This window comes from Carassius auratus, unplaced genomic scaffold (genome assembly GCF_003368295.1).
Source record: "Carassius auratus strain Wakin unplaced genomic scaffold, ASM336829v1 scaf_tig00020399, whole genome shotgun sequence".
In the NCBI taxonomy this organism is placed as follows: domain Eukaryota; kingdom Metazoa; phylum Chordata; class Actinopteri; order Cypriniformes; family Cyprinidae; genus Carassius; species Carassius auratus.
Genome location: NW_020525023.1, coordinates 1 through 23,195, shown reverse-complemented (window position 1 = coordinate 23,195; position 23,195 = coordinate 1). Strand labels below are relative to the sequence as shown.

The 23,195-nt window shown below is 35.9% G+C and overlaps 1 protein-coding gene across 2 annotated transcripts; it reads right to left on the bottom strand.

The window, feature by feature from the left end:
- Positions 1–6,894: 6,894 nt before the first annotated feature.
- LOC113076396 (tripartite motif-containing protein 46-like) lies at positions 6,895–20,914 on the bottom strand. Of its 2 annotated transcripts, XM_026249045.1 has the most exons (12): positions 20,806–20,914; positions 18,387–18,642; positions 17,101–17,251; positions 15,949–16,147; positions 14,620–14,766; positions 12,657–12,752; positions 10,795–11,048; positions 10,468–10,589; positions 10,034–10,381; positions 8,751–8,980; positions 8,221–8,288; positions 6,895–8,122 (listed from the first exon to the last, which is right to left on the bottom strand). In XM_026249045.1, the coding sequence occupies exons 1-12, from the start codon at positions 20,863–20,865 to the stop codon at positions 7,735–7,737; spliced, it is 2,319 nt and encodes a 772-aa protein (XP_026104830.1). In that variant the 5' UTR covers positions 20,866–20,914; the 3' UTR covers positions 6,895–7,734. The 2 variants fall into 2 exon arrangements, with proteins under 2 accessions (XP_026104830.1, XP_026104831.1); XM_026249046.1 differs by lacking the exons at positions 6,895–8,122; positions 8,221–8,288 and having other exon boundaries at positions 8,889–9,227.
- Positions 20,915–23,195: the final 2,281 nt, after the last annotated feature.

The window sequence follows — 23,195 nt, the reverse complement described above, 5'->3', positions numbered from 1 at the left end:
GTTCAACAGAAGAAAGAATAGAAGAAGGAATAAGTTGATGATGTATAAATTATGACAGGATTTTCATTTTTGGTGATCTATTCAGCGTTTTTCACTGTTTTGAGACTTGAACCGTGGTCTCAGAATCCTCATGCTCACTGGGATCCACTTTTTGTAGATACACTAATAGTGTACTGTAGTTTGTTGAGATGAGCAAAAATTAATAACGAAACTTATTATTGAGCTTTACCAATGGACACAATTTAACCCATTTTTTTTATTTCCATTCTTTAATTTAATTTTCAACATTCTTTCATTTAATGTTTTAAAGTAAATAAAAAAAAAAAAACATTGTGATGCCTTACAGTGTTTATTAAGCTACAGACCTGCTAAATAAGTGCTGGATAAATAGTATTTTTCTTCATAGGTCTACTTCTGTACACAAGTACAAGTAACTTCAATCAGTAGATGTGGCTACTTTATTGCGGAGGCCTCTGGATGGAATCAGAGACTCTCTGGACGAGATTGGCACACTCCGCCATGTTCAGCCGTTTGTCGTGATCATCATCTACTTCATCCATCCACTGCTGAGTCACCATAGGGTTCAGGGTCTACAGAGAGAGAGACAGAGAATAATAATGGTCTCCATGTACCATTTTCAAACATACATGTATTTAAGAAATATATGTTATTATATAGGCCTATTTATATCTACATAAAATATAAATCCCATATACACTGTATATATATATATATATATATATATATATATATTTATATATTTATATATATATACACACACACAAACACACATGCACGTATGCAAATATTTCTTAAATATATACATGTATGAGTATTTATATATACACAGTACTCACACATATAATGTAAGCAAACTTTTATTTTCAATTTGATTAATCAATTTGACAGCACTAACTAACGATAACCCAAAGATGAAAAATATAAAAATTCTGTCATTATTTACTCAAGTTGTTTTAAACATTTATGAATTTATTTCTCCTACTGAACACAAAGAAGATATTTTGAAGTATGTGTTTTGACCAAATAGTTGATGGTCCCCATTGACTTCCATGGTATTTTTTTTTCTCATGTACTATGGAAGTCAACTGGGAGCAACAACTGTTACCGCATTCTTCAAAATGTTTGTATTTTGTGTTCAGCCACAAAAAAGAAATTGATGCAGGCTTTGAACAACTTGAGGGTCAGTTAACAATGACAAAATGTAAATTTTTGGGGTGAACTATCTCTTTAAGAAAAGTACATGTATAGAGACCTGGATTGCCCGTCCAAACTCAATCAGCATCATTTCAAAGACCTTCGGCCCATCCAGGAGGAGGGTCCCGCCCTGAGTGTAGTGTGTGCAGATCTCCTGTCCTAAACGAGGAGGAGGTTGGGGGGTGTTCTCTATTATAGAAAAAGAAAGCAAAGGAAAAGGTTTTACATCCTTTTTGAAAGTAAGATGGTATGATTAAATGACATGACAAGCACTAAAATCTGAATTTAAAAAAATTCCTAATGCTGATCATTCTGACAAAGACTAGAAGGTCATAGGGCTGTATGAGCTACAATGAAGAGAAAACTGATTGAACACTTACGTTGAGAATTCACCACTGCAGCCAGCAGGCAAAGGCTCAACACTGCCACCAGATGGCCAAATTGTGCCATTGTTGCAGAGGTTTTGCAAAAACAAGACTGGGACTCCGATGGGGAGAGACTGCAAAGAAAAGCAGATTTTAATTTAGATGAGAGAGAATTATTAAGTACAAATAATAATAATTAATTGTCTCTATATGTGCATTTTAAATGTCCCCAAAAATGTGAAAATCTTTTTTAGTCCATGTGTGTCAGCTTTGAGATCATTTGTATGCTATAGTGCGGGGGTCCGTTAAAGAGAGAGAATGAGAGAGAGAGACAGAGAGAGAGAACGTTTTTTTTTGTGTGTAAACAATATTTTATGTTTGTCAAGGTTAATGTATTAACTTAAGATATTACAATATACACACTTTTATATATAATATTATTTATTCTACTAATCATGCCATTCATAATAATTTAAAATAATTTGTTCTTTCCTTGTATAAGAATAGTTTCAGAACAGAATTTGTTGTGAAAAGCATTATTCAAAAAAATCTAATTCAGCTGAATTTATTTATCAGGTTTATACATTTAACAAAGATATACATAATATACATAAACTAATAAACAAATGTTATCCAGATAAACATTGCAAAAACATTGCAAGATAAATCTGTTTTGGGGAACAAGCATTTTTTTTTTTTTGGTCATACTTAGTTGTTTATTCCAGTTATCTTTCCATCAATGTAATTCAATCTTTTTGCAAAGAATGTGAACGTCTACGTTTTAAATGCTCAGTGAAGTGTATTACTTGAGCTGTCGATCTGGTTGTGCAAGCTTTAGTTAAATGTAAGACACCAACGATAATGACAAAGCTCATGTGGGTTTTCACATGTTGCAACAACTGCCAATTTCTTTTTTTTTTTACATTTATCTTCATTGCTTCTAACCCATATGAATGTCTTCAGTAAATAAAAAAAAAAAAAAGAAAAAAAGATGTTTGGCAGTGTGACAGTTTTAGTCACCATTCACTTGCTTATGGAACACGATGCAATTAAAGCGAATGGTGACTGAAAGTGTCTTCTTCCTAACATCTTTTATATTTTACAGGACATAGAAAGTCACACAGGTTTGAAACCACATGAGGGTGAGTCAATTATGATACAGTTTTCATTTTAGGGAGGAATGGATATTTTTAAAATATGTTAATATTTGTCATTTACAAAAAAATAATTTGTATTACTAATTAAATTCAAAACTAGTTTGGAATGATATTGTAGCCATTTGAATTAATTATTTATTATTTAATAGATGACAAATTATTAGAAAGTGTCACTAAAGCATTAAGATGCTGAAAATATAAATAAAGTGAAAACAGAAAAAAAGAACAGTGAAAAGAGACAGAGAGCAATTGTTTGCAGAGAAAACTAGATGAGTGCAGGTGCTTCTTACCTGTATCAAGTCTGAAGAGAAACTGTCTTCTGTTCTGAACAAGGGGAAGATAAAAGCTGGAAATGTACATATCACCACCCATTTTCACATGTGATGCAGAGAAAAGAGTCAGAGTGGGAGGAGAGTTATGGAGGCGTGAGTTACTGGTTTGTTGATTTCTTCTTTCTCGTTCCTAATTGAACATCAGAAGATAATGCAAGTACTCTGTCATTGTTGTTGTTGTTTTTTCCACATTTGGTGCCAGTTTTGCAAAAGATAATGTTGAAACCAGTTAACCTGCTATGTATTTTGTTTATTTAGTAGAGAAAGAGAGAGAAATGCTTTTCCATTCACATTATGACATCGGGAACCTGTAGATTGTTTATTTGGGTCATACTTTCCCATCAAAAGGTTTATGTGTGGGTTTCATCCAATGATTCTGATGACATGTCTGATGAATTCGGTGCACTCACGATCATTCAAATATCTTTCATAATTCTGATCTGAAAGCTTAAAAAATGTCATCTGTGAAACATTGCCAGTCTAGTGATATTTATTGTACTCAAGTAAGATAAGTAACTTTTTTTAAATATTAAAACTAGTTATACTGAAAATAAAAGTACACGTGAATGCAAAATGGAAATTGAGCAAAAATATATATTTAAACAACAAAAAAAAAAAAATTCCACAGCAGCAAGATCATGTTCAGTTTAAGACTTTCTTCCATTTTGTATTTTTTAGTAAGCAAGAGAGGCACTTCATTTGGTTCTTAGTCTTTTTCAATCCAACATAAGAAAACATCCTGGCACTTTATTCATATTTACATTACTTGTTTAGTTAGCACTGTTGTTTGACAAGATAGAGACAAACAAACCTGAGTATCCCACCTAAACTCCAGTATGATCATGTTAAAGCCATGTTTAGACGGCAGGATGTGCAAATTTCATCTCATCCCGACTAACCTCATTTGGAAGTTCTGCCAGACATAGAGAGCAAAAGATTGTTTTTCAAAAGATAAAAGACAGAAATATCCAAAGGCAAAGCACCGATATTGGCATAAAATGATGTTAATTGCTAACAAAAGTAGATGAGAGCAATGATTAAATACTCACTTTGTTCAGAGATGATCACAGCAGCCAGCAAGCACAGACTCAATACGACTAACCACTGTCCAAATTGATCCATTATCATAGATCTCTTGATCAGCAGATAATTATAAAAGATAATCTGGACAAATGAACCTGTAATGGACCAGTAAAGACTCAAAGAGAATAAATGAGAATGCAGTTTATGTGGAGAACAGCAGAAAGATGAGTGAATCTTAGCTGAATCATGTCTGAAGAGAAACTGCAATGCACAAAAACAAAAAAGATGATGTGAGAAGATTTATTATGTTAAAATATTAAACCCAGGGAACCAGAAAGACAGAGAATCAGGAAGGTTTTTTTGTTTGTTTGTTTTTTTGCAGTTAACTTCCTTGAGGCCAGTTTTTGCATAGAGCAGTGGAATTTTGAAAATTGCATTGACTTAAGACACTTTCCCCCCCTCTCTTTTTAATCTGAACTTATTTTACCTTTATAGAGCAGCCTTTTAGAACACTCCTTCATATGAGAGCTCAACAGTCAAACATGTTAAAAACACATGTAAAATACAACACAATGGAGAAGCAGAACAGTCGAATGCAAAAATATGTTCTGTGAAAACTTCTCCTTATTCAGGGTAAAAATCAAGGGGCATGAAAACAATACAAGCGAGAAACGTTGTTGCTTAATTCCACTTCTGCTGCTACAATGCTACAAAATATCCTCAACATGAATATAAATCCACACAACGAGACCTGAATCTGCAACAATGCGTCCAAATAGCAGAAAACATGGCCAAAACAGAGCTTTCAGCAACTGTCTTTATTGAAATAACATATCAAACACACACACACACACACACACACACACACACACACTCTAAATGCAACTGACATTCAGTATACAATTCAAAATTTCCTTTTAACAACACACACACACACACACACACTAATGACTGACAGTTGCACGGTCATAAGCAGCATCCAGTTCTGAAATTAAAGGGGGGGGGGGGTGAAACGCTATTTCATGCATACTGAGTTTTTTACACTGTTAAAGAGTTGGATTCCCATGCTAAACATGGACAAAGTTTCAAAAATTAAGTTGTACGTTTGAAGGAGTATTTTTGTTCAAAATACGCGCGCGCTCCCGTATAGCAGAGCAGAGAGAGGCTGTGCACAGCCTGATCAGAGCGAGAGCGAATTGTCACAAAAGAAGTGTGTTTTTGGTTGCCAGGGCGAAGACAACCCTGCACAGATTACCAAAAAACAAAACAAAAAAACAGCATTAAGGGACCAGTGGATTGAGTTTATTTTTACAGAGCATCAACGGAGTTGTGCAAGTGTTTTTGTTTGTTCCCTGCATTTCGAAGATGCTTGTTTTACAAACAAGGCCCAGTTTGACGCCGGATTTGCATATAGTTTATTTCTTAAGGATAATGCAGTCCCAACGAAAAAGGGTCACGATCGTGTGTTGGAACCGCATGCGGTGAGTAAAACTACTTCAAATATCTCTGTGTTGTTAACTTAGCAATCGGCGCGTAAGCACATCAAGTAAACAACATGCGATGTTGTCATCAAACTGCACTTTCCACATGTACAGCTTAAAAAAAAAAAAAAAAAAAAAAAAAAGACGACATAAAGTGGAACTTAGTCATTTTCCAAAACCGCTAAGCAAATAAATACAGTTTCAATACATACTAGGGCTGTGCAAAAAATCGAATGCGGTTTTCATGCACCTCTCATCAGTAAAGACGCTCCTGTAATTAGAAGTATATCTCCAGCATGTGCAATCAGATCAGGGTTGCCAGATTTTCACAACAAATCCTGCCCAGTTGCTTCTTAAAACTAGTCCAAAATTAGCCCAATCGTGTTTCCGGGAGGTTCCCCGATAAAAATTGCTTCCCGGGGTTAAAATATACATTTTTGGGAAGGGTTTCCCTGGTAAAATTTGCATTTTTAGCAATTAGCATTAGGTGGAGCGGCAGTTACTACACAGAGCCGTAGTCTACCGACAACTAACACAAAATCGCTTTCAAAATCGACAAAGAATCGCCTGCAATTTTAACATTGATTTTGTGTATATTGTCAATGAATTACGGCTCGGTGTAGTTAATGCCAACCAGTGTTGCCAAGTCTGTGGTGGTTGTTTTTCATGTCCGCGGGTCACAGCCACCCCAATACATATAACGTGATATTTAGCCCCTAAAACGCGAATTTTACCAAGGCAACCATGCTAAAAAACGTATATTTTAACCCGGGGAAGCAATGTTTTATCGGGGAACCTTCTGGGCTAGTTTTGAGAAGCAACTGGGCAGGATTTGTTGTGAAAACCTGGCAACCCTGATCTGAACACACGTGCTGGAGATATACTCCTAATTACAGGAGCGTCTTTACTGATGAGATGTACATGAAAATCGCATTCGATTTTTTGCACAGCCCTATAGAGACGTCGTTGCTGATGCTGCTCTTGTTAAATTTCAGCCTCTGGATCTGATTCTGGATCATAAATAAACGGCTGAATCTGACTGTTAGCCATGGTTTGTTTTGGATGATGTTTTTTTCCTCACGGTAATGTCACAGCTTCCAAACGCTCTCAACGCAAAAGCTTACTGGCGCTCATGATTCTTTAGCTCCGCCCACACATCACGCTTCCAGGCTCTCGTGTTTTTCCGGGAAGAATCGGTACAGACTATCTTTCTCTTATAAATATAATAAAACTAAAGACTTTTTGGAGTTATGAAGGATGCAGTACTACTCTATAGGTACTCAAGATTAACAGGATATTGAGTGAAAACCAGCATTTCACCCCCCCCTTTAAACTTCACCCATTAATTTGTTCTCACCGTACCCAATCCACAAAAAAATTAAAAAAAATAAAAATAACACATGACCATATCAGTCATGATTATGAAAAAAGGCTAAAAGTAGTATGAGGTGTATCAGCAGTTTTGTTTTGGAGATTATTATTAAGGGCATTCAAAGTCGGCACCTTTAGAGATCTCACAAAAGCAGGTTCTTTTCATTACACGGTTGTTCTTTTAGTTTTGCTTGCTAAAGGCTTCCGTCAGCCCTGTTTTGGCCTAAACAAACCAAACAGACGAGGTCTCAATGCACAGGATGTGTACTGATGCCAATACAAAATGTCTGACCAACAACAGTCATAAACTGTCTCCAGTGGATTTGAATAGCAATGCAATCACATTTCAAGGCAATTGCAACATTCCTGTAAAGAGCACAATATAATGTTAATGAATAAATCAAGGTGTTTACTATTAGCACACCCATAGTGAGCAGTATACATGCCTACAATGCCGGAAATTAAGTTTGAAAATAGCGAGGAAACATTTGATTTTACAAAATGAGTGTGTTATGAGTGAACCTGAATCATACACAATTGGAATCTTTGATTTTGTGGCCATAAAAACACACTTTTGCTCATTATTTAATAGTGATGTTGTTAGCATGCTACATGTTGTTAGCATCCATGACCGCTTTTTAAGGTCTATCTGAAATTAAACAAATCTTAATATAAAATACAATCAATCAATTAGCTACGAAAGAAGCAGGTAAACAAAGTCTATAGAAAATGATAAAAGAAGATTTGCTTAAAGGTGCTGATTTGACTAGGTTCAAAGCGATCAGACGGTTTAGTGATCTGCGTCGGTGGCACGTGTTTGGATGGTCACTCTTCTAGGTGGGTTCTGCTCTGTACTGCGATTGGCTATTAGCTCTTGCAGCTGTAGTGCCCCTCCACCAATAAAACAGAACGCTGGGCAAACAGGGGCGGAGCAATCTACAGTCCCCTCCCACAGCACTCGCAAGGAGTGTGCATCGTAAAAAGTCAGCCGTCCTTTCTCAAAGTCCAGACACAGTCCGAGGCGAGGTGGTAAAGGGGCAGTGAGGGGGCCAGCAGAAGTGTTAGACGCCCTACACTTGGGCAGTAAGATCTTGCCCATGCCCATTGTAAGGAAACAGAATGGAGGACAGTCCTGAGCATCCTCTGCGACACTGTCATGACCGCTATCTGGATCGTACCTACAGAGACAAATAGAAGGAAAAAGACAGATTCCTCAACAATATTGCCTAAGTCATTGTGAGTTAGTCAGCTCTTAAACGCTTAATTTTCTCCTCACCGTGGACTTGCCATGTCTTGTGGAAGATGGAACCACTCCTGCAGTTTTGCTTCAACACCCACTCCCACCTACACACAGAGAAAACAACTCTTTTTAAAATTCAAATTTTTTTTAGACACATACTTACATACTAATATATTAATACACTAAAAATGCAATTCATAAATATAACTTGAATATACTTCACAGGGAAAGGTATATGAAAGAAGAAGCTTCTTCTACAATTTAAACATCACTACAATTTAAAATTAATAGTAAACTTAATTTTAATATTTTACATGTAATTTATTTATTTGATGCAAAGCTGAATTTCAGCATTCATCATTCTAATATGCTGATCTGGTGTATTTAATATTGTAAAAAAAAAAATTGGTCTGTGACATTTCTTTCAGGATTCTTTGATAAATTGAAAGTTCAAAAGAACAGCATTTATTTTGGATTTTTTTGTAACATTGTAAATGGCTTGACTGTCACTTCTGATCAATTTAATGCATCCTTGCTAAAATAAAAGTACTAATTTCTATGTTGACCTTAACCAGGTAGGACCCAGGCTCCACTGTGCATGCCCAGTAGTGTCGTCCCTGTGTGATGGAAACATCAGCCACCAGGAGGTCAGAGGTGAGGTCACATGAGGTAAGAGCCCGATCAGCAGCCTGCAACAGGGTCATCCCAGGAACACTCCGGGCATATGTCTGCCCTTTCCCCAGCGCCACCCGCTCAGCATGTAGACCCCAGCGTGAATCCAGGCAGAAGGACAACACTGAGATAGAGGTATGCAGGAGAAATGGAGTGGAGGAGAGGGTTGGAAAGGTCAGGTCATAGGGAGCAGGACACAAAATGAAAAGAGGATGAGGAAGTGAACATATAAAAAGGAACAGAGAGGGGGGATATGTATGCATAAGTGTAAAAGAGAAGAAATGGGATTCGAAGAAAGTAGGGGAAACAGAGAGGACAGCAGGAACATTGTACATATTCCAGGACTCTAGGATTCAGAGGAGATCAAGCAGCTGATATATTCCAGTTAAACAGGAATACAAGTCAAAGAAACAGCATAGATAACGGGAGCAAGGGAAGGTGGAGAACAACAGGAAACATAAGGAGAAATAATACAGAGAGTAGAGCAAAAAGAGACGTGTCAGAGAGTTGTGGATATGCATGGAGAAAAATACTACCACAACAGAATTAATTGTATGAGAGAAAATGAGAAAGAGAAAATATGACATGCATGTAATAAAACAACAAGGTTCAGTTTGATAGAATTGTGATATGGATGGGTGAATGAATGGATCAATAAGTCCATGGCTAGATGAATAAATTCATATGGATGATTAGATGGATAGAACGAATTAATCAGTCAATCAGTAAATAACTATGATACAGATGAATCAATGAAAAGTGAACAGACAAACAAACAAACATTAACAAAAATGAGGATGAATGAATTAATAATTCCGTGGAAATGTATCAGTTGATGGGTAAATGGAGGATGGATAGATGATATCTTGAGTGCATGAAATAATGAATGAATCAATGCATCGTTCAATGGATGGATAGACAAAAGCAAACGAACAAAGACAAAAATAAGCAGAGGAATGAATGGAAGAATATATAAATAAATAAATAAATAGATGAATTTATAAATGGAAAACTTCAAAACTGAGGATGTAAATTGTAAGTCGAAGAAGTAGAACGAGTGGAAAATATGCAATAATTTTACATCTTCAGTAATGTGAGAAACTGAGGAGATGGAGGAAAAGTCTTATTTTAAAGGGGTTCAGATCCAAGTGCTTATATTTGCGTGTGTGTGTCTTACCTGGTGCAGGAGGTGTGTGTAGATACACCTCCTCACTGTACTCTCCAAACCCTGCCTTATTACAGCCTCGAACTCTCAGGATATACACACTGTCCATCTCTAGCTTATCAATCACTGCACTGGTCCCGCCCACATCATCCAGACGCTGCCATGAACAGTGTGTGCCATTACTTCCTGAGCTTCCTTCAGACAAGACTCTGCCCCATAATGCTCCAGCACCGCCCACTTTTCTCAGATACTCCACTGAGTAGTGCCAGGCAGGGGCAGAGTCTTGTGGGAGGCGCCAGCACAAATAGAGCTGGTCATACGCCAAGGTCTTTTGAGTGTCAATCACAGGAGCCAATGGGGCTGCAGAAGGAAAATAATGGGTTGGATTAAATGTGAATTGAATGCATTATTGTATTTGACATAGAAAAGCAAGTTTTTATGAAAACCTTGTATAAAGTCCATGCTGCTAAGCGCCTTGAGTTCTCTGGAGACGTCCATCTGAAAGTGTCGGAACGAGGGATCAGCAGATAGAGAGAAATGGTGTAGATTTTCTATTGCTTTAACCAGTCTGAGGGAAAAAAAGAGATAAAAATCAAGTTACTTGAATATACAGAAGCTTTCTTTGATCCTGTGTAACATAATATTACCACATTTATTTTGTGTTCCTTTTGAAAATGTTTCTATGGAAACACACAATAGGCTATTGTGGGATTCGTATTTCATAAATGACCAGATTTGCACAATCACAGTAACCCACAAACATACACTCTAACCTGTTGTGCGTGACTCTGGCAGCCTGCACAAAGCATGACTGGTCAGTTTCCTTAAGCAGCTCTTGAGTGTATGTGAGCAGCCCTGCGTTCTCCAAAAGACTCTGTTTTTCAGAGAGCTGTGCATTCAGAGCCCCTGCCCGCTGTGCACGAGCTCCCTCCAGCAGCATGGCTAAGACCCCCTGACGCTCCACCAGCACACTGTGCAATTCACTCACGCACTGATTGGACTGCTCCTTGGCCACTGCGCTGTTCACCTGAACACAGAGGAACACCGATTAAACAGGATAGAAGGGAATATAGCGTAACTGTAACTTTCTTTAAATATTCTCTTTTTTTACTATGTATAGTAGGAGACCTCATTGTGGCTTTTTCAAATATTTTAATAATTTAATTAAAAAGTTTACTTTAATTTATATTTTACAATTAATATATTTTATATTTAAAATATTTGCATTAAATTAATTACATTTAATAATAATAAATATATTAAAAAAATATATAATACTTATCAAAAATGTAATTGAATGTAATTGCATTGAATTTAATTTTGGTAATCCCTTCTGTCTCTTTTTTTTCTTGACAACAATTGCATTTATTTAGATGCAGAACATCTTTACGACCACATCAAATGGGAGACTTTTCAGATGTGCACCCCAATTTTGCACTAGTGAGACGAGCTTGGTGACGAGGGAGGTTCAGTATACAGAGAACTGCAGTCAGATTAGATGTTGTCAGGCCATATGTTAGCAAAAACTAATTTTCCTGTTATCAGCCATTATACTGTGCTCGTAGCATGTGCTCTTCAATTGCACGCACAAATGTGGCAACGCATTGTAGCCTATCATTTAATATTAAAGCACAAAAGAAACTACAAGCATGCAATGTCGTTAGTTAAGTTTTGAAGTTTCTAAAAAGGCGATTAATGCTGCCTTAAAACTGTGCCTGCAAGTATTTGTTATATATGAGTCACATTTAAGAACATGTCTCTGAAATGTAGTGTCCCGGAGAAAAGCACCGTCTCCCTCATCTAACACATCCAATTCAACTGGTCAGCCAAAATAACCTAATATCCCAGCTGAATCAAAGAACAAAAGAAAAAAAAGAGGAAATCAATCACTTTTGTAGCATTTAAGGATTCAACTAGATTTATTTTAGAATTTAGTGTTTGATAACTTTGTTCAATTTCTATATATCTACTACTTGCAGAAGGGCAAAGGGCAAATATGAGGTAAATATGACACTTATTATAATGGTCATTTAAGTGCACTTAAATTAAAAGTTGTTATTTTTTATAAGCTAATAAATGTTTCAATTGAAAGCTCTAAATTATACTGTAGTGCTGAATGGCTATAGTCAGTGCTTAAATTTCTTTTATTTTTTTTGGGGGGGGGGGGGGGGGTCATGTGATACTCACCTTCAGTCATAAAAAGTTGCCATTGAAAATATTCTGCATTTATGCATATAAAAGTATATTAAAAACTTTAATGTTAGGTGGGATGAATCACCATTAATACTATAATTTTTTTTTATCAATTCATTTTTTTAGATCAATTGACAGATTTATTTATAATTCATATTTTTTATTTTAAAATATTTAAATGAAATTATGTTAAATCATAATAATAATAATAATTATATATATATATATATATATATATATATATATATATATATATATATATATATATATATATATATACACACACACACACACACACACACACACACACTTTTTTTTTCACGATTTACATCCTTATATTTGAATTGCTAAAAGTTTATAGCACCTGAAAAAAAAAAACACTCACATACCCTGAGATGTCTCACAAACACTGAAATATAATTAAAACACCAGTGCTGTGTACCTCAGTCTGAGCGATGCCACTCTCTACTTGGGTGATCTGGGCCTGTACAGAATCCTGATTGGCGAAGACATAGTTCATCTCCTTGGTGATCTTCTCCTGTGATTTCATAACATGGAGAACTGACATTAAACTACACAGGTACACAAAGGTTGAGAATCCAGACACAGTATTTATTAAAGGGGAAATCCACAAATGTAATCCAAAACAAGTCATAACACTGACAATTCAAACAATGACAGAGTTCAGGCTGAGGCCAACAGAGTAATCCAGATAAACAGGCAGAACATCAAGACACAAGAGAACCAGGATAAAAGGCTTAGAAATGCAGTTGTGAACACATAAAGATTTAACAATGAGGGATTTATTAAAGGGAAAATGTAACCCAAAAACAAGCAAAGCTCATAACAAGGGCAGTGCAAACAATGACAGAGTTCAGGGCTGAGGCAAACTGAGTAATCCAGATAAACAGGCAGAAGTCAAGAACCAGGGAAACAAGACGGGAGAGAACCGGGATAAAAGGCTTACCCCTTATTTACACTGCACATGTTATGGCTCTTGCAAAGTTTTGTTCCATCCTCCACATGGTGCCAACTCACACCAGGAGCATTTCAGAAGTGAAGCGTCGGGATTCACAAGACTAAGTGATTTGCCTGTCCATCGTTGTTTTTCTTGATTTTTTGTGTTATAACATGAGTATGCTGGCTAAATGTGTATGTTTTGTGTGGTTTAATTCTGTCTATTGTTGTGTTTTTTGCTATGTCCTACTTTTATAAGATAATTTAATTAAAAATCCAGTTATGAATGACAAGGATAAAGGTTGCTGTGTATAGTCGTCTAAAAAACATTCTCAGTTATCGTGTATGTATAATTCACATACAATTTCTGGCCTCCTGGCAAAGATATATTGATGTGAAATTTCTTTTTTTAATTTAACAGGATTTTTTTATTTTAATTTAGTATTTATTGTGTGGCTTGGATGTGGCGTCTGTCAAAAATAGGCTAGCTGCCTATCTTTAGTGAAGCCGTGAAGTTCTGAAACATGCTGTGGCATGGCTATTGTAAACTAGAGTGGCTGTGATAAGCTCCAGTTGCCACTTCAGAGCCATAACACCACAGAAATGTGACATGTAGAACATATCCGCGTTTGTGCATCACACACAGGGTTGCCAACTCTCACGCTTCTGGCGTGACACTCACGCTTTCAGCATCAATCTCACGCTGAAGTCCATGCGTGAGTGTCACGCCAGATGCGTGAGAGTTGGCAACCCTGGGTGTGAAACTTTGAGGAATCTTATCCAAGCTGTAGGCTAGTCAGTATTGGTCAGTCTGTCGTATCTGACATAAAGGATCTGCAAATGAAACTGTGACCACAAACACCATTAACTTAAGTGAATTTGATGGCAATAATCAGCAATATTTTATACACAAATAACTTTATTTTTTTAATGTTTCAATATGTGTTGACACAAATTGCTTATTTGAGTTTTTAATTGGTACAACAACATGGCATTGAGTTGTTAGAAAAGAAATGCATAGCGACATTATTGCTTGATAACGTCAGGAACTGATGAATCGGCTTTTTGAACCGGTTCAATTAGCCGATCTGTCCGAAAAGAACCGGTTCACAGAAATAAATCGGACTTTGCGTCACTATTAGAAATTCAGTTATCAACACTGACACAAGACTTAGCAATGAAAGACAGTGAGGGCTTATACAGAGTAAGCTAACCATGCTAATGGGACACAGGTGCAATCAATGAGTGCAGATGAGTGCAGGCAAAGGAAGACTGAGTGACAGAGGTATGGGATGGGATTATCATGTCAACCTTTTGACGGCAAAAAAAAATTAACCCAAATAAATATTTTCCTTTTATTCAGGAAAGAAGGGAATGTTGGGCATATTTATAATGTTTATAGTCTAAAGAGTATAGAGTGCATAAGGATTAATGTCAGGAATGGATACCTTTAGTGTTTGGTAAGCCAGCGCAATAGGCATGATCTTGTGTCCACTGTGGGCTCGACGGAGTTTACAAAGCGGGCATAACAAATTCTGACATGACCTGCAGTAAAATTGCAACCTCTCCTGCTCATGCTCCACACATACTAATACCTGCATGTGAGTAAGAGAGAGAGAGAGAGAGAGATGTGAAGGAAGAGAAATGGACAAGGGAAAATACAGAAAGAAGAAATGTGGTTAAGAGGAACTTTTGAGACCACAGCAGTATATCAAAAATCATCTGTGCTGACAGCTTTGAAAAAGGGCAATATTTAAATATCATTTGCATGGTATTGATTTCAAAATATATAAAAGAATCCATTGTCACATGGACAAACATATAAATAAAAATAATGCAAAATCCTGTTTTGCACATACACTACTGTGCAAAAGTCTTAGGCAACTAATATTTCATGAACAAAAAATGGTTTTAAGTCAGTTATTTCTATCTTTTGCTGTAGTGTGTCAGTATGAAATATCAGTTTACATTTCTAAACATTTCTTTTGCAATTATTTTGAATAATGCACTGAGATTTTTGTATGAACAAGGAGTCTTACAACAGCCAGTGCTCCACACAGAAATCTGATCTCAGCATAATCCAGTCCATCTTGAATTACATGAAGAAACAGAAAAAACTTGCAAACACTTGCAAACACTTGCAAAGATACCAGAAAATACCAGACAAAAATAAGGACAAAAGCTGTTTTAAACACAAAGTATGGTCACACAAAAAGTTGATTTGATTTAGTTGATAAATAACATCTATTTATGACATTATTTTTTGAAAGCATTCTCACTTTACAGAAAAAGTGCCTAAAACAGTACTGTAGCTTTGCAGGAAGGTTTCTTGAAGTGTCTTGGAGATATTGCCCCAGTTCTTCTAGATTGAGTCTGTATTAGTTTGTTCTGTTTCTTCATGTTATATCCACTGGTTGTTGTCAGACTCCTTGTGCAAACAAAAATCTCACTGGATTATTAGAGTTATTATTATTAGAAAGTTAAAAAAGAACAGCATTTATTTTAGATAAAATCTTTTGTAACATTATAAATGTCTCTTCTCTCACTTTTCAAAAATTTAATGCATGAATAGAAATTTTAATTTATTTACAAAATAATTTACTTTTGAATGGTAATGTATATGAATGGTAAATTTCTTCAAGACACTTTCAAGTGCGGAAAAATTGAAACCTGATTGTCAGCAAAAACAAAATCTATGGTTTGACTCTCTCTCTCTCTCTTTATGTTTGTGGCCCATTAGGGTTGATCTTCTCTCAGAATAAGTTTTTTTTTTTTACCTTGGGTCTGAAGCTGTGTGTGGGCATGATGTGTTCGTGTTGGGCTCGTGGTGTGCCCCAAGGGTGGTACAGCTTGAAGCACTCGTTACAGAAGTTGGACCTGCAATCAGCGCAGCCTTTGGTGGCCTCCAGAGCCTGAGGAGGTTTGCAGAACTGGCACATGATTGCCATGCTGCCGAGACTCACCGTGTGCCTGTACCTGCACACATGGACAAAGAAAGACATCGGTCATCCATGAGTCTAATCTGAAAAGTAAATACATATGGCTTATATATATTTTTTATTATATGTGTGTATGTGTACAAAAAATATAGCGTGTGTGGTCTATTGTGAGGTAGATGCAGCTCAGCTGTCCAAAGACTCCATAAAAGAAAAGTTCAGCTTCCCCATTTTCTCACAACTTCTCTTTTAAAGGAAAAAAAGAAGAACCCTCAAGTATTCAGATGTTAAGAGGAACATAATGTTTTATTTAAATATTTTAACAATTTTATATATATAAATATGTGTGTGTGTGTGTGTTTATTTTTTTAAATCACATATTTTAAATGTCTTGATTTTGTATGTCTTTTTTTTTTTTGTTCTAGAAACAACATGTCACGTACCGAGCTCCATGCATGACATGCAGAAGAAAAAATAGATCTTGTTGCTATGAATAAAATTTTTTTTCACATGATCTGTGTCCATGTTATACTCATTTGTTTCCTTTGTCTGAATTTTTAAGTTAATTTTTTTTTCTTGCTGTTTAAATCTATAATGGAACCTACACAGTATTATGGCCATTTTAAAAACCTTAAGGATATTTGCTTGTGGACAATTTTACACCAGCACAGAATGGGAGCTATGCATGCTAATTACTGGAAGAGCAGTAATTTTACACCTAATTTTACAATTCCAAAATGGTAATTTCATTGGTCCACGTACTGTGTGAGAATATTCAAAGCGCTATCAATCTCTTTGGTCATGTGCCTATGAATAGATGCAAGTTCAGAACAACAGAACCCTGCTCAAGGGTTCAAAACCAGTAGAACAACATTTCTGCATTGCACAGCACAGTTACTGGAATTCAGTTTTAATGTAGATCCAGTAAAAAAAAAAAAGCAGAAAATTGTGAGGAAAAGTGTTTGCGTCTGAAAGAGAGAAAGAGCGAGAGACCTCTCCACTATACGCTCCAGCGTGAGGTTTCTCAAACAGTCAGTAAGCCCTCTCTCTCCTAGCTCCACATCTTTTCCGCAAGTGGGACAGGGGAACAGCATGATCACAGGAGGGGTGTCTTTACGCCTGCGTCCTGGATGTGTCCCACACACTGTACAAGAAAAGAGAGAGATACAGGTAGAAAAAGCAGTTTCCAACATTAAAGCTTCTTTAAGCCCTAGTAAATCTAATCCAGGAAGAAGAAAGGAAAAGCTAATCAATGCAGAAAGAAGACAGATTCCCAAGGCCTGTTGTGTGCTGACACATTCAGAATCAGCCCATCATGACGGCTGCTACATTTAATCACACACACACTTGCAAAGTGCTGCACAGATGCAATACATCTGAATGATACAGCAACATCTATTAACTTTTGCACAGAGCTAAAACGGTCAACATTTTAAATATATATAATATATATATATATATATATATATATATATACATATATATATATATATATATATATATATATATATATATATATATAGTATTTATTAAATAATAAGCGAACTAATTATTAAACTGACATGATTCTTAAATTTGATTGATAATTGATTTGAGCTAAAACTATTTCATTATGGGAGAATAAAAGGACCACAAAGAGATATAAGTGTGTAAAATTAGATGTCTGGGTCACTAAGACTTTTTATTTTGATAAAAAAAAATTAATACAATTATTCAAAAAGGATGCATTAAATTGATCAAAAGTTACAGTAAAAACTTTTACATTGTTCTATTTCAAATAAACGCTGTTCTTTTGAGCTTTCTATTCATCAAAGATTCCTGAACAAATATCAAGCTTGCCACAAAAATATTAAGCAGCACAACTGTTCTCAAAATTGATAATAAGAAATGATTGTTGAGCAAAAATCAGCATATTAGAATGATTTCTGAAGGAACATGGGACGCTAAATACCGGAGCAATGGCTACTGAAATTCAGCTCTTCCACCATAGGAATGAATTACATTTTAAAACATATTTATATAATAGAATAACATTTCACAATATTACAGTGTTTACTGTATTTTGGATCAAATAAATGCAGCCTTGGAGAGCATAACATTGAAAAATCCTAACGAGCCCAAACTTTTCTATGGTAGTGTACAGTTTAGTGGTCACTATAAAAATGCTTGACTGCAGACTGATTGATTGACCAATCAGAATCAGGTATCCCAGACAGCTGTTCAATGAAATACCAGCACACTGTATTTTAATCTTAGTGTCTATTAATGAACACACAAACCTGTTCTGATCACCCGGTCTAGACGGTCTGTTTTGGGCGGAGGCCGGCGTGTTTGTCGGGGAGAGCGTGTGATGGGGCTTGAGGTGGGAGTGTTGGGCTCTGGGGGGAGTTCGGGTGGAGGGTATCCTCTCTGAACCAAGACTTCTGCGGCACACAGCACACACACACTGTGCATACAAGGCAACACTATCGGCTGCTTCACCATCTCCTCACACACTGGACAGCGCAGCTCTCTCTCAATGCTCTTCATATTGGACTAGACAGAGAGAAAAAAAGAGATATTAAATAAATAATTAGCAGAAGAGGTTACGCTCACTCAAAAATACTTCATTCCTGATGTTATATGTGCAGTTTAAAAAAAAAAAACTGTAGATTGATCCAAAGATGTTATATTTGGAGTAGAACAGTTTTTATTATTATTATTATTTCCATTTTAATGACTAAAAATGAGTGTGGATTATGCTGTAGACTGAGTTTTTGTAAGGTTAACATATGGAAATAAGGCAGAACTCATAAAGGTCAGAACATTTGCATATCAGGACATCAACACAGAAGGATGTGCATATCAAACATCAACACACACAAACAGCCATGTTTATTAAAACCGCAGTCAATACTTCCTTTTTTTTCTATTACTTTTTATAAATTACTCCGGTTTCGCATTATTGGGTTACAATGGAAATCTTTTTATGCAACATTCAAATCATGAGTAACAAATAGAATATGACTGATATCTTCAGCCGCTTCATTTTATTCGTAACTGACGAGTTGTTTTCGACTGAGAAATCTGTAAATAGGTGTTTTTCATCTTTGTTCTTTCCAGGAGGAGTGTGTAAATGCAAATCAAACATTTCAAATGCCAGAAAGCACAAGAATGTCGCTCCTCAAGCTCAAAAAACTTGATGTTGACTTCTGTAATAAAGTTTAAGGTTATTGAGAAATCTTGTTTATTTACATTCCAGCCACCTGAGCTTCTGTTATAGAGTCATTTTAAGGAATTAAACATTTTTAACTCAACACCAATGGAATCTAAATTAAAGAAATTATACAATTTCAACAGTTCTTGAAGTAAAAATCCCATTCATTTTATTTATATACTGATTCTGAATGATGAATCTATGATAAACCTTTAAAGATTGGTGTTTGTTAACTGATGGCTTATGCTTTTGTTAAAGTTGTCAGTCCACCTTGTTTCAGCTTATTCTTTAAATAATATTTAACAGTGGAATTTATGGTGAAAACTGCATTTACTATATGACCAAAAGAACACTTTATTCCAGTCCACTCATGCACATTCTCTCTACACTCTACTTAAATAATTAGATTTTGAAATACATATAAGATATATTTTTCTATATATAATCAAAATAGTTAAACAAATAGTTATAAATAGTTTTTAATTTAATTATTCATAGGACTGTAAATCATTCCTTATTGAAGTCACTAAGTACACAGTCTTGTACATTTGTTTTATACAGTTTTCAGATTTGTTTGCTTCAAATTAAACTTTGTAATGTTGTGATTCCCCTCATAGCTGGTTGGTGTGGTTCATATCTTTACAGTTGAAAAAAAATATATATATATTTTAATCCTTATGGGAAAAATATTTTCAGAACCAAAGCTGCTGCAAAGTGGCCAGGCACTGTTTCAACTCTATTAGTCCCAATCATTTGAAAGCAAATGATTAAAAGAAAACGCTGACACACTCATCCTAGCAGACAGGCGCTGAGCTAGTTTAGCTTGTTGGCAAGATGCGCAAATGAAAAGTGTCCTAAACACCTCTAAACTAAACCAGCAAATAAATGTTTGGCTATTTTAGGTTGTTTTCTGTTAAGCATAGTCGTTACTTTCCCTACGGCTGACAGCATAAGCCCTTTAAATAATTCAAGTCGCCCAGCTGTTGTCTTTTTAGCAGGCGTTTCCCACAGAGGCTCTCCAGGCCTCAGCGCTCCTGCATCCCGTCTCCATGGCAACATGCATTCTGTCACGTGACAGTGATAAGGCCTTTTACATTTTCTTAAATACATATATATATTTGGCCATTACGAATGAGAGCATAATATATATATTATATATATATATATATATATATATATATATATATATATATACACATATAGTGGAAAAGCAGCCTTGGCCTCCACGCGCTTCAGTGGCTGGCAGCAGATGAGGAGCTCGGTTTCTGCTTACAGGTGTTATTTGCACATTCCGAGGAAATGAAATGCTCTTAATAAAGAATGGGGTGTTGTTCTCTGTTAACGCTGTTTTAAAATGTTACATTTGGCTATGAAAAACACCAAAACTTACCATTTCTTTGAAAGATGCTGTGACGTGCATTCGTGTGTTAAAAATCAACCGCATGCAAATCACTGATATCGTGCAAATATGTGGTTTTTATGATGCAAATGTAGCTACTTACGCTGATGCGCACGAGAGCGTCCATTATGGATGTAAAGGTTTGCAACTCCGCATCTGCCATTGCTGGAACTATGCCAGTTGGTAAAATGATATCAAAATGATATTCCTTTTAATATATAGCCTAGTCATTAAAAAACGAACAGCTTGTAAGACCAGGACAACGCGAAAATAAACCGAAATGTGGTAACTGCAACCGAAACTGACGTAGGACAAACCTTTACGTTATAATGATGCTATTTTTTCTAATATATCGGAGAGCTCCAACTTAACGCAATCCATGTTGATTTAGTGGTTTTCCAGCAGTGCTTGCTGTGGTCTATTCTGACGGATGTTGTAGTCGATGGATGCTGTGAGGTGTTTGGGGGGAGGTCAGTAAGGAGCATGCGCAGGGATGCTGAGCGCGCAGCCGCTTGTGATCCAGTCAAGTGTGGAATATAATATAATATAATATAATATAATATAATATAATATAATATAATATGTTTTTATAACGTGTGTATTTTATGTTGCTTTGATTTTATAGTTTTTTTTCTTTTTACATGCTATACTACACTATTTGTTTCCTAACGCTGTCATTGAAGCTGAAACGTGATTATCCATTTTTTTTCTTTTTCATAAACTTTGTTCATATACCTAGCTATTTAAATGAATATAGTCTGTGTAATTCCTAATAAAGTCAAAGTCTAAGAAATAATTCATAGATATAATCCGATGACTTTAGACAATTTAAAGAAGGGTATTTAAAGGGAATAGACTTTTTTAAATGTAAAGAGGAGTTAGAGAAAATTTCACACTTTTTCAGTTGTACTTTTACAAAGTTATTTAGGACCCAAGTTCCATTGTTTATTTGTTTAGTAAATGTGTTAATGAAAACTGATACAATGGTCTTTTTTATGGAATGTGATACTGGTTATGGAGATGGATAATATAGTCAAACTTCATATTTAATTTAGTAAATACATACACAAAGCAAAATACATGTCAACTGTAGCAAATGGTGGACTGTTTTCCACTAATTTTAAATATCTTTTATGATTACTTAATCTCAGCACAGATCAATTGTAAAGCTGTTAAGACATATTTGCTGCTGAAAAAGATAATGTATTAGATTTTTTTATGGGGCATAACACGAAAAAGCTTTGTTTTCATTGTTTTATGCTTCCCGTTGTTATGTAGATTAAACAGAAGAGAAATAACTGTGCTGCTCTCTTGTGTCCACTAGATGGCGCTGTCGGGTTTGTTGGTTCGCACTCGGCACAGTTTTTCAGACACTAGCGTCGCGTCATCTTTCTTTGCTCTGCTGACCCAGGGACTGAAAAGCGAGGTGTTAAGCCTGTCTCTTTATCTTCCAGCTGTCAAAATGGGTGAGTAAACTTTTATACAAATTATTCAGAATAAAATAATGTTCTACCTATTGGAGCTGTTGGATTTTGCACGCATGAACATGAAACAGGACCGATATCGTTTATTTCACTAGTTAACTCCCTGCAAACTTTGAGCCCTTAATTGTAAAATAGTTGCTTGCTGCAGATCTTGATTTAAAACACTTTGTGAGAACATTAGCAGTGTGTTGAAATGTGGTAGTTTCGTCATTTTGTGTTTCGGAAAAAAAGCACAAAACATTGTACGTTACTATCTAAATGTGTTTAGCCACAGCTAACCCATGCTAAAACATTTCATACATTTTCAATCGCCATCGGCTCAGCATTTGAAGAACAGGCGAAAGAACAAGAATAGAATGATCCCATATGTACGCTAACTATATAAGCAAATAAGAACTAAAAGCAAAAAAGATTATTGTAGAAATTTGTAGCTGCACGGAAAGTTTTGAAGAGCGTACTGTACATTGACGTGTCAAAATTCGTCCATGTATTTTATTGTTCAGTAGAACAATAAATGATCAAATCTTTCAGATACGTTTGAACTTAGTGTAAATTTAGAAATAGTAATTAATTTGTTTTCAAATAAATAATATGAGTGAAAAATAAGTGTTTGGATGGTTCCACGCACTCTTTCACACAGTCTTTCTCTCTCTCTATTTGTTTTTATAGCGGTGAACACAAGCACGTCCCTGCTGTTGTCCAGTCTGCTGTCAGTGCTGGTGTTTGCAGGGATGCAGATGTTCAGTAGGCAGCTGGGCTCTTCGGAGTGGCTGACCATCCTTGGGGGTTTCCTGGGATCTGTGCTGTTTGTCTGCTCTCTTACTGTATCCTTATGCCGCTTTGTCCTGCATACAGTCCTAGTTTGTGTAACCTCAACATTATTTGTATTTTACTCATCTGCTTTCTGTTAATTCTTAACCTGCCATTACAGGCTTTCAATAACCTGGAGAACCTTGTCTTTGGCAAAGGCTCCAAGCCAAAATCTTCCCAGAGAGTAAGTGTGAGAATA

What these genes read in the sequence shown, in the direction of transcription:
- LOC113076396 (XM_026249045.1), bottom strand. Translation starts at nt 20,865, where the DNA reads ATGGCAGATGCGGAGTTGCAAACCTTTACATCCATAATGGACGCTCTC. An exon ending in ACGCTCTCGTGCGCATCAGC is followed by an intron (nt 18,643 to 20,805) that starts GTAAGTAGCTAC and finishes CTCTCTGTCTAG; the next exon opens with TCCAATATGAAGAGCATTGA. An exon ending in CAAGACATGGCAAGTCCACG is followed by an intron (nt 8,123 to 8,220) that starts GTGAGGAGAAAA and finishes TTGTCTCTGTAG; the next exon opens with GTACGATCCAGATAGCGGTC.